The 12716-nt window shown below is 36.6% G+C and overlaps 1 protein-coding gene across 1 annotated transcript; it reads right to left on the bottom strand.

The window, feature by feature from the left end:
- Nucleotides 1-143: 143 nt before the first annotated feature.
- On the bottom strand, nt 144-12456 carry LOC145500227 (ADP-ribosylation factor 6-like). Its single transcript, XM_081479744.1, has 5 exons — nt 12321-12456; nt 9374-9467; nt 8494-8597; nt 5499-5697; nt 144-3193 (listed from the first exon to the last, which is right to left on the bottom strand). Exons 2-5 carry the CDS (start codon nt 9453-9455, stop codon nt 3051-3053), a joined length of 528 nt encoding a protein of 175 aa, XP_081335870.1. The 5' UTR covers nt 9456-9467; nt 12321-12456; the 3' UTR covers nt 144-3050.
- Between the last annotated feature and the right edge of the window lie 260 nt (nt 12457-12716).

Raw genomic sequence — 12716 nt, 5'->3', positions numbered from 1 at the left:
TTTCTGGGCATTTCCCATTGATTCTGCAACCCAAAGGTACCAACCACACCCCTCTTGAAAAACCCTGTATCCACCCCTGGAGAGGGGTGGCAAGATAGGATAGCTTAGGTGCAGAGTGGACGTTCACATCAGGAGGCTATCACTTTCATAAATCTTCCTCAACTTTTTTATTTTCGTAACAAAATCCTATGTGTACTTCAGTAGACTCTACCCATTCCAAATGGGAAATTTGATTTGCCATAAAAACTTTTAATAACATACTTTGTCAAGATAGATGGCATAGAATTTCACAATCATGATAATTTCTGACCAAAACCTGTGATAACAAGAGGCTTGATGACTAAGAATGGAGAAGTCATTTCATCTACTAGTAACTACCGTACAGACTATCTGCAGTAGCCATGCTATTTTACAGCCAGTTGGAAACCTACTTAACTTTAATGTGGTATTGAATATCATTGTTGATCCCATACCTTATAGAATATAGCCTATCACAAGGCTTGAAAGAAATTGGCATTCAGCAGCATCCAATGCCATGCTTTTTTGCACCAGTGTTTTTATTCCAGTTATATGCTTATGTGCATTACGAGTATGGAATTAAAAAAGCTGGCATTTGTCCCAAGCTTTCTTGTATCCATGAATATTTCACTTCGACCTTGATTTTTTTCTAAATATGCACACTCGTCATGTCACAAGAAATATTCTCATGAAATGCACCTTAAAAGTATGGCATATACATGCTTGCTACTGAAATCTGACACATACAGATTACATTTTACTTCAAGGCTTAGCATCACAACAAATAGCCATCAGTGTCACATGATCAGCAATTCACAAGGTAAAGTCAGATCTGTCCAACAAATTATCAAAAATGATTTGTAGACTTCCACATTGTTAATAGCTAACATGGTATTTAAATTGTCACAAGAATATACTAATGAGAACATCTTCTGACTTCACTTATTACTTCTGAGCAAAAACAATGTTATGTTAAGACTAATAATTCCTCTTCTATAATAACTATTAATAATTTATATAACACATCATGAGGGCCGAGTCCAACTACTGGCTTAAAGACTGTTAAGTTGCTCAGAATTAAAAGTGTAATATAATAAAACTGTCTTTACATGATCCACCCTTATTGCCTGCTACAGAAGTACACTTATCGACTTGATCATCAAGATAAGGACACTTATCAACTAGATAAGTACAATAACCATGTACCATGAAGTACCATACCACACCATATGTAACCGCTCAATAAAAGTTTTTGATTGATTTATGATACATTTTGTTCATAGTTTGTACACACACACACTTTTCAGTTTGGGGAAGGCAGACAAACTAACCACAAGCCCATAAATTATATGTGAAGCTGTGGACTTTTGGATTGCCTAAGAAGTGTGCAAAATCCAAGAGAAATCAAAAACCATTATAAGCGGCAATATTAGCGGTTTTCACTGAGTGTCAAAAATTATTTGTTTTTGCACTACTACGAACACAATAGGCTCAAAAAGAACTCGTGCCACTATTTCATCCAACCAGAGGTAAAACTAAAACCAACTGTGACTTGTTTGTACATGTTTTCCTGTGCTTTGCACCAGCTACATGCATTTACTTCAAGTTTTAATTGGCTCACTGTATTGTTTTTGTCCTTAGTGATTGGCTAGAGTGATTAGTTTGGTTTTGATTTTAACACTCAATTGAGAACCACTCTATAGTAATAAGTATTTCACAGCAGTGATATTTTCTGACCCACATATAGTGGCTTTGCTATGTGTATAAACAAACTTTCACAGTTCATGGCCTGTTCAAATTGTTATGCTGTAATACAATTCCACATTAAGGCCAACACAGATTCAATAACCACAACAAAATTTTTGTCTCAACATCCAAAATGCCCTCATAGCTGATAATGTACAAAAACTTTAGCTGATATTACAATAAGAAAACAACAAAAATATAATAAACTTCAAATTCTACCCATAGATCCTTTGCAGAGAACTGCATGACTATATCAGTCATTTTTTAAAACAAAAAAAAAAACATTGGTATGGTAGAAAATTGCGCTAGGTTCCAGAAATCAGGACAAAATTTGTATTGAAGATTGCCTTTTGAGACCACTGATGTTTGGAGGAGAGATTCTGTGGCATATTGAACAATGATATTATAGATTAAAAATTAAGAAGCTTTTCTGCATAAAGCAACTGAACTGCAATGTGTACTATAGAAATTCTCTCACTTTACGCATCAATTTTCCACTTTCCACTTTTTTACCATAAACCCCTGGGGATAACAGGCTTGAACACTGATGGCATTTACTCTTACAAAGTTTAAACTACTGATTTTGAATTTTTGGAAATATGGACTTGCATGTGACTTTCTCACTCAAATAGACTTCCATAAGCAGGTCAATAAAAGATAATTCCTGTCTTGCATATCACAAGAAAAAAAACATTAGTTTTTTATGGTACGAATTTTTTTTTTTTAGTGAGTTAAAATGTTCAACACAGTCATGTGTCAACATACTGCAAAGGACCTATTGCTTCTCAGAATGAATTAAATGTAGCAATTGAAAGTTGTTTTATCCAAAGCAAGTAATTTTTGGCCTTAAGTAGGCAGGATAAACCTAACTGGTCAAACTCAAATTCAAAGTAGAAGCTCTAAAATTTTTCTTGAAGCAGAACCTTGAATTACATATTTTGCTAGCATAATAAGTTTCATTATGTACTGTATGTTATTTGGAGGTAACTTGTGATACAAATAATCTACAATGCAAAGCTTTTCCTTTATGATTTTTCTTTTTGTTCGAGCTTGTTATGCAGCAGATTACTCCTCCAACCACCATAGAGAGAATTTAATGAATCAACATGGCTATACATACAATGTAATTATAGTCTTACGTAACTCTCATATTATTAGTTACTTACTTTATATGAGAATACCTCTTACAGTTGTCAAGGTAGCTATTGAAAGACAAGAATTTATAGTACAATAGAGCTGTTAAAAAGCATCTAAATAGCTCTCAAGATCCTGCCTTCAAGAAAATTTTAATGTTTGTGATTAGAACACAGCCAGGTTAATCCGTCGTATAAACCATCTCCAGATGTAGCACATGATGGTTGTACATACCAATTTCTGTCTCTTAGTTTTGTTAGGTGTAGTCTTTCTTGAATTTCATGAGGTTTGATGGCTAAAACAAAGAGAAAAAGTATCAGGTTTGGGGGGTTTAACCTCTTAGCTCACAAAATAAAGTCTTGAGCAACTTAAAGTGCACCTAACCCCCAAATTTTTTTTTCCCTAAAACGAATCTACTTGTTATTTGATATAGTTCTGGATTCCGTTAAATCCTCGATTTTCTGTGCCCCGACGAAATCTCGAAAATAGCTCCAAAACACCACCATTTTCTTTCACGACCAAGTTTGAGGAGAATGGGTCCAGCGGCTCTTGTGACGTCTACCCAGGAAGGTTGAATATCTCACGTCCTCTCATTTCCTTCAGGATGGTGCAATACACATTCGAAAAGTGCGCAGAAATGCCTTCCAGAGGTGCTATCAGCTGTTGCAGCAATATTCCAGATTTAAAGAAAGATATACTGTACAATTTGCTGACGATCATCGGCTAATGGTGCAATAAAGACGTAAACAATGGTTGATTTTGTCGAACTGAATCTGTGAGAACCATTGAAGAACTTTCACTGGAATTTGTTCCGCAGACTTTCGAACGCTATTTTCATAAATTTTCTGCTTAAAGCTAACCAGCAATTTATAGAAATACTACTGACAACCTATATCTTCCAATCCTGCAGTATTTATAACATAACCGGCAAAGTTGTGTGATCCGATCATGATCAAGAAGTATTATACTGATATGTAAATAGATCGCAACTGTATGCCGCTAACCAACACTTATTTCTCTTTCGATTTAGATGAAAGTCGAAGATTAATCCTTTAGAATTACATGATAACAAAATTGTTAGACTCACAGACTATTTCGAAGGTTTGGAAATCAGCAGTGCGACAAAGATTCTGTGCAATAGCCTCGAAAATATGACCGCGTAACATTATCTGCACACCGCTTAGGGAACACATCCTTTTCGCTTATCCGACGAATTTCACTGCAAACTTTGAGAGTAATTTACATTGGTTATTTGGAGTTACAACTTAAAACGTGTGACAATGTGAAATCGGTAATTGTATGAAATGTTTCCTTCCGCCTTGCTTCCCGCAGCTTCAAAAATACAGGTCCAAACAATATGATTTTCAATCGATCAAAGCCAATGTTTTGGAGGTCACTGAGTCTTGAAAACTGCAACACGTACGTTGCTCTTATAAACATGAAGCATTCAACTGAAAGTAAAACACAACCTGGATTTAACAGAACAATCACACCTTGACAAAATGCATTCTCGCTAAGGACAAATGTAAATGGGCTATAAACACGCGTGGGAATCTTATGTCTAGTTGACGAAATTACCATCCAAAGCAGTCCTTGAGTTTTCTTTCCTACTTTTCGTTTGCCTACTCCTCCACTTCGTATCTAGCTTTCCATTCCTAATATACAAGCAGCTCGTCCACAAAGAAGTCTTCCCCTTCGTCGCTTGAAATATTGTAAATTGCTCTCAAAGCTCTAAGCAGTGCGTTCACAGTTGTCAAATGTGCTCAATCGAAGTTTATTTCGGAGTCTTCCGAATCGAAACTTAACTCTCACTTCAGTGACGAAAAAGAAATTATTCTGAGACAAAACTTGGACGTTTTAGTCCCAAAATATATCGGAACGATTAGTTTTATGTTCCATTTTCTCGAGCAAATACAGAGAGTTGACTGAGGTGCTGTTGTGTTTGGTTCCTGGGTAGACGTCATCAGGTACCGCCGCCCCAGACTCCCTAAAACGCGGTCGTGAAACACTTCAAGTGCGACTTTGAAAGGGCATAGAAAATCGAGGATTCAACCAAATTCAAAAATTTCTTCGCCCAAATGTGTCAAATAAAGTCTAGATTCGATTTAGCGAAAAAAAAATTCTGGGGTTAGGTGCACTTTAAATAAAGACATTGTCGAACAGACCAAAGATGTGCAGGAAACTGCTCAATCGTATGACCAAAACGTTCCAGGAACCACCACGCTGGAACATGCTAGTACAAAGGCGAAGTGCACTGAGCCAGCAATACCATACGAATACTGCTGACCGGAAGTACCAGCTACTCTTTGTTGTTAACTTTGTTAAATGAATTTACATGTAACAGTATTAAGTGGTATCTTTTAGGGGTCAAATAAAGCCCACGTCATACCCAGATTGGTCTCCTTCAAGGGTTTAATAATTAATTCAAATTTTCCAATGAACATCCCCATCATTTTCATATGGGAAAGACCCGCTTATCCTGGATTTAAATCCAGACCAGTCAATCCAGAGTTATGCAGACCTTTAATTAGGCCACTGTAGCTTCCTGTGCTACCCAAGTTAGGACAAGAATAAACTTTCCTTACTTAGCAGACACTCACCATCTTCTAAATCTTGTTTATTAGCAAATATCAAAATAAGGGCATCTTTCATCTCCCTGTCATTCACTATTCGATGAAGTTCTGTTCTTGCCTCATCTATTCGGTCTCGATCAGCACAATCCACTACAAATATCAAGCCTTGGGTTCCATTGTAATAGTGACGCCATAAAGGGCGAATCTTATCCTGGCCACCAACATCCTGAAAAGAAGATTCCAATGCCAGAGAGTGATTAGCATATGTTTGTAATTTCTTTGCAAAATAACAGGACATTGCCAAGCAGCGGGTTAATGTTATCTATTCAGTTCAGGGATATTTTCTTGACCTAACACCATATTCTCTCCACTGATTTCAGGAGAATCGTATGGAAAATAAATGCAGTGGATTCATTAAGGGTCAGGCACCAGGCAAATTGACCGCCTGTGAGCACAACTTTGCCTGGCTGTTCAACTCTGGGCTTTCAATGCAGCTTTTGTGAATAAAACTTGAATGCAAGTTGCTTTTCTTTGATTTCTGCATGTGCCTTCCCAAAAATAAAACTGAAATTCATTTTAAAAAAGAAAATCTCCTTGTCTTATTCCTTCCTTGACACTGCTCATGTATTGCCCCATGATTCATTGCAAAAGGAAAATTGATTGATGCTCTACATGAAAACCCATCTTGAAATCTCCCAGAATTGCGATGGCTACTGGCAAAAGAACGATCGCACAATATTTTCCTGTTCGACCTCCACCTGAGAAAAAGTCAAGAGGAAAGTAGTGATTTGACCATTTCTTTTCGGAATGTTGAATGGCTAACTTCATGCTCAGTGAAGAGTGAAATCTTTTCAACACCCAGTTAAAATTATTATCGTAGTGTCAAGATTTTTAAATATGATTAAGCAATGTTTAACACATGCAAATATTGAACTCTCTTGTTCAAGGCGATTTCATGTATAGAGTTGAAACATTTCAAAATATTTTGTATAGACAAAATGTTCTAGATTTTTTGTTCAAAAAAAGAAGGCAACAAACGATTGTTATTCATGTTCAGTGAAGAGTGAAATATTTTCAAAGACCCAATTAATTTTAAGCTTATTAACAACAAACCAGTTTGCACGGAAATATAAGCTTGAATATTATTCACAGACACAGACATGCTGCTGCTTGTGCAGTCAATCGCTAATTTATTGTTCGAAAAGTCCAGTTTTAGATATACTATGAGCAAACAGTATTTTTCTTTTAGTCCATCGAGAATGGAGCGAAAAAAAAAAAAGGACACGCCAAAGCTGGAGGCAAGGAGAGGCGAATTTTTTTTTGTTCCACAACTACAAGAAAATTAAATAGGGACTGCTGGTAGTCTAAGTTTTAGACTGTTAAGATTCACTCCCAAAATTTATTCTCTCCGTAGCCGGTGTCCGTTTCATGTGTTTTTTGACTTAATGCAATGCAAAATTTTACTTGTGAAAATTTTTCGTTTACGATTACTTTTTAAGTAATGGACTTGAAATATCCTGAGATTGTATTTTTTAAAATTTGCCATGGGAGCATGTCCGGACCCATAGGAGGGGAACGGCCATTAGCCCTTCCCATTTATGTGCCCGGCTGCTAAATCCGTATGCCCTCCTGTCAGAAATCTTAATGAATCCCCTGATAACCTAAAATAAAACATCGTGTGCAAAACAACAATCATAACATCAAGCCATAATTTCACTTATAATACTAAATAATGGTAGCAAAGTTACAAAAAGATTTCATTGACAAAGGAAGGAAAATCTGCTGATAAATCATTACTCAATCTAACCCATCTTTTTACATCAATCAGATACAAACAACCGTGACAGAACTGTATTAAATTTGTTACAGCTAAACCAATGTTCTCTTTTAATGCAATTAAGCAATGTTTTACATATAAATGAAATGTTCCAATACAGTACTGATTTCTTGAAATGAATATAAGCTTGCTAATTAATATCAAACTTGCTAAAATAAATGAACATCTTGCTAAGTTCCACTTGAAATTTGACAACTTCCAGTTTGCTTCTGACAAGTTGTGTATTTGTAAGCACAAATAATACCCTTTCTGTGTCAATGACCAAAGAATCATTGTTAAAGGTTTAACTTTTTATTGACAGACTGCAAAAAAATTGTTGACTTCAAATCACTAAACTGGGAACCATGCCTCATTGAAATTCAAGTTTGCAAGCCCAAGTTGTGGTGTAAGAAAATAATATTATCCACACCTTCACGGAAAGTTTTTAAGTTCAAGACCCCCCAGACCACCCATCTGGAATACCCAGTTGGGCTTCACACTTTCCTTTCAAAATGTTTGCATTGGAGACCACCACCAAATCAAAATTTCCAGTGAACATTCCACGGGATGGGTGTGGATATTGTATGAAACTGCACTTTCAATAATATTGCAGACAGAACTTCAAGTTTGAAAGGATCTTTGGAACTTGCTAGTGAAGAGCAAATTTGGCTTGACATGGTTTGTTACCCTTGAAAGCAAACTGACAATTGATATTGGAACTTTGCTCTGCAAAAGTGCCTAGTTATCAGGGTTGTCAAAAGTAGATGACAGCTGACGAAAATCACCGTCTACTTAATGATCTTGGCCTGCTACTCTACTGGGCTATTCATGTTTCTTCAAAAAAGATGGCAATGTAATCAGTCGCCTACTCCATCAGTATTGCAGCCCACTTCAAAACTTTTTGACAACCCTGAGTTGTGCAGAAAGCAAGATCCAGTTAGACTTAACTCAGTTAGAGTTAGACTTCACTTAGGCTTATTGTGCAGTACCAGAAAATATCCATACTCCCCCCACAGAAGGGATTGGAATTTCCAGGGGGAGTGGGGGGTTCTCTAAGTCCAAAAAAGTTAAAGAAATGTGTCAAGTTTAATTGGAATTTCCAGAGGGGTGTGGGGGGGGGGGGGGGGTCTTGGAAAAAATCCCTTCCGTGGGGGAGGTATGAATATTCTCTGGAACTACACATTCTGGAAACATTCAAACACTTACCCACACATTGAATTTTACATTCTTGTAAGACACTGTCTCCACATTGAATCCTACGGTTGGTATAGTTGTGACTGACTGCCCAAGCTTAAGTTTGTATAAAATGGCTGACAGGAAGGTTAAGAAAATTCACCAGAATCTAACAACACTTAACAAGATGCTGTTTGCAGCTATATTTCACAGACTCGATAGGAATAATAAATAAATAAATAAATAATTAAAGAGCAAGTCACATCAGCCTTAGTTGGTTTTCATGCAGGTCCTCTTTCCTGGTGGAGTTGGAATTTGGAGATGCTGGGTTTTGTGGAGGGAGGAAAATTGGAGAACCCAGATAAAAACCCTCGGAACAAGGCAAGAACCAATAACAAACTCAACCCACATATAGCACCAGTGCACCAGGGCAGAATCAAAATCCAGGCCACATTGGTGGGAGACAAGCCCTCTCACCACTGCACCATCCCTGCTCCCCTACTAGAAAAATAATGCTTATAAATGATAACTATGATATAGTTTCAATGCAGCATGGTAGCAAAAAATCTATAAAAATTACTGTCAATATTTCATGAGTTTCATTGAGGCCAGGCACCAGGTAAATTAACCAGCTCTCAGAACTTTTTTGCCTCCATGTTTGGCCATCTCAAGAAATTTATTAATTTTACTTTGAATTCTTGTTTAGAAGTTCAGTTCAAGAAGACATTCCTGCCTGTGAAAGCCAATTGATTTTCTGCCGAAACCATGATAAAACCGCTGCAAATTTGATTTCAGTTTGACATTTTGCAAAAGCTAGGTCATCCAAATATTATTTTGATTTAATTCAGGTATGGGCAAGAAATATGACGCAAACTAATTAAAAATGAAGAGCACGCTAAATTCAAAAGGATACTTGTTTTTCCAGCAGCATCTAGACCTAACATCAAAATTCTCATTTCTTTGTTACCAAAGATTTTAGATAATAATTTCCCCATGTTGAACAATGCCTGCAAATCAAAAGTAAAGAAAGATGTTAAAGTCAGTCCTAGAGCTCTCTTTTGAACATTACCATGGCATGCCCTGTATTTGAGACCTGTACCACGAAAATCACCTCCCATAATGGAGTAAGAGGTGAAACACAGTCCCTTAATACCCTTACGGTATAAACAGAGGGTAGAATAAAAATATCTATGCTGTAATTTATATTCACCATAAGAAAATGCCCTGCAAGATAACACTCACCAAAAACTGTATTTCTACAATTTGAAAAAGACATAACACAAGCGTGAGCTGTTGACTTAATGGTGTGAGAAAAGAGAGTTTACATTTTAATCAAAATAACAATTTTTCTTCCTTTTTCTTAGTGTTTTTTAAAAGAAGTAGAAAGCATCTTCTGTGTTTCTATCAAGTTATAGAAAGCACTTCGAAGAACTCAAAAAAGCTGTGAAACACTTGCTTGTGGCTCATGTTCACACGGAATTTCTCTTTCTTCCAAACTTCCCCACATGATTCGAACAAAACACAAAAAGTTTTAATAGAAAGATGGAAAATATTTTCCATTTCTTAATTTATGAGAGAATTTTAATTGTATTCCCACTGGTGGTATCAAAGAATAAATTAGACAGTTTAGAAATTAAAGCCTGAGAACAGGAATCCGAAACATGATCTCTGCAATAATGGTGTAGTGCTCTACCAACTGGAGCTGGTAACTTGTGAGTTCACAATAAACTCCTAGTTGGTGAGGACAAGCAAGTGGATGTATCATATCACATATCTGAACTATGGGAGAAAAATATACTAGATGAAAGATCATTACACCAACTCCATATGGTAACATGTCCATGACATGAGAGTCTAAAAGATTACAAATGATACAAAATTGTCTAACATCCTTACTAAATTCAAAGGAATTAGTTCCCTGGTAACCACACTTGAGTTAGGAGCCACAGTGGACTAATAGTTAGAGCACTGGACATCGCTTCAAGTAGCCCAGGTTTGAGTCCTGGCAAGCATCATGGACAGGACACTACTCTACACTGTCTCGCAGTTCCTCCTTCAAGTAATTGTATAATGGGCACTGGTGAATGTAATGCTATCGTTTAACCCTGAAAATACTGAGCGACGAAGGACTTTAATTTTGCGAAAAATTGTCCACCAATGGAACGAGAAGGAGAAGGCTGACAATGGAGCAGTCTATGGTGCAATATGTTCGGATTGCATTGGGTCGAGAACGGGCAAGTTTCTTCTTTTTCTTTGGTTGGAAAACATTTCTGCATTCTCAATACATTAACAGAATGTATGCATTAGATTCAACACAGTAGAAATTCGACGTCAGAATCGGTGTCGCATTTCCGTCAGATAATGCGACAAGACCAGTCAAACGTGCAGCAGAAATGCGGCAGCCGATTCAGACTTCGAATTTCTGTCAAATTTAATTTGTTGAATTGAATTCAACACGGCTAAAATGCGACATATGAACCAGGCCTAACAAGTCAACAAACAGCAAAATAGTTTGCCTTTGTTACCACTAACTACATATTTATCAGTTAGGATTCTCAAAGTAAAATGGAGACATTCACAATGCTGACACCTTGTGATTAAACAAGAAATTTGCTTGGTACCAGCAGTTACATGTAGTTATCATTATCACTATTAATTAACTTTAATTTATGGTATATAACCCTGAGTATATTTAGTGTGCCCTGTGAAACTCAGTTTCGTCAGTTTTATACTAGTAAATTCCACATTTTGTGGGTAGTTATTCAGTCAAAGGCTTTTATTGCAGGAAAACTAAAGAACAGAATGCCAAAAATGATTGACTTAACAAAGACCAGTAAAACGTAGGTGTGTGAACCTTCAAATTTCCAAAATTAGCATTAATCAATTAATATAAATAAATGCATGGACCAGAAATAAATTAAAAGTTGTGGTTTACCCTACCTTAAGTTGGGAAGCTAGAGACTTGAAATTTTTTGGAGACATTTGACACAGATGACAGTTTAGAAAATTAAGGGAATTCAAAGACAGACCCCTCTGGGGGAGTATTCGTACTTTGCATTACATTGTTGACAATACCTGCACACTTTTGGCATATATCAAACCTGTATTACAAACAATGCTCACTACTCACAAATCTGCATCCAATATTCATTATTATAGGCATTCTATAAATGATAACCTGCGTTATCATTTCAGCATAATTGTTAGTATTTTTCCGTTTCCTAAACTTCATTGTACGTTTCTCCCCTCAAAGGATAGCTGCTCTTTTTGCAACAGTTGCTTCAGGATGTAACCCTCTTAAAAACGAAAATTCTTTTATTACACGAATATAACGAAAGTTGAAATACGTACGTTTGATATCGACAATCGAGATCTAGACGAAGCAAGGCTTATATTCTCAAGCCATTTGATCTGCCATTGCACAACCCTATATACGATAAACTAAAATTGATTATTTTTCACCGAAAACAAGGTAATACAAGAAAAAGATAGAAAAATACATTATTAACGATTTACATACAATGAAAACTGTGTCAAACACTGTTACAGACAGGACAAAAAATAAACACGATGGCAAAGCGTTCGGCGAAGTGCTCGCCTTTGATTCAAAAACTCCTCAAAGACGGTGAAAATTACCATGCAGATGCCGTAAGTTACGACACTAGATCACACAAACAATGCAATACAACATATGGACGGGAAAAAGTTGCAAAAATGCCTAAATAAACATGGTTTTGATTAGAAGTTTCAAGATTTTCTCAAAGACATGACGGCGTTCGTAGTGTCATGACGAACACGAAAACTTGATTAAAAGCACTTTGTATAAAAAACTAGACTAAAAGCATAGAACAATACATTACCTTGAGGCTTAATCGGCAAATCAGGGTTACTGATCGAAGAAAAGATGGCTTTATGGCTTTCAAAATCTCGTTACTGCATTGTTATATTCTCCGCCATTTTTAGAAAAGAAACACACCTTGGCGAACAACATCCTAGAACCCAGCCCTCTTGAAGAGAAATACGCAAGGAGCACTATGGGTAATAGGTAACTCGGTCGGTTTCGTGATGTTTTGTGCTTACGTTATAACACAGGGTTACAACAAGTTCTCACCAAAAGAGCAAACAACATTAAGCCTACGAACTCACTCAGATTCAAGCCTGTAGATTTACAATACTGGTTTGCTGGTTGCCACAACTGGATGGGTGAGACTTTAGTAACGCGACACTCCTCCACTGTCATTTGTCACACAACTCTT

This window comes from Orbicella franksi, chromosome 10 (assembly GCF_964199315.1).
Source record: "Orbicella franksi chromosome 10, jaOrbFran1.1, whole genome shotgun sequence".
Lineage (NCBI taxonomy): Eukaryota > Metazoa > Cnidaria > Anthozoa > Scleractinia > Merulinidae > Orbicella > Orbicella franksi.
This window is presented reverse-complemented; position numbering and strand designations above follow the sequence as displayed.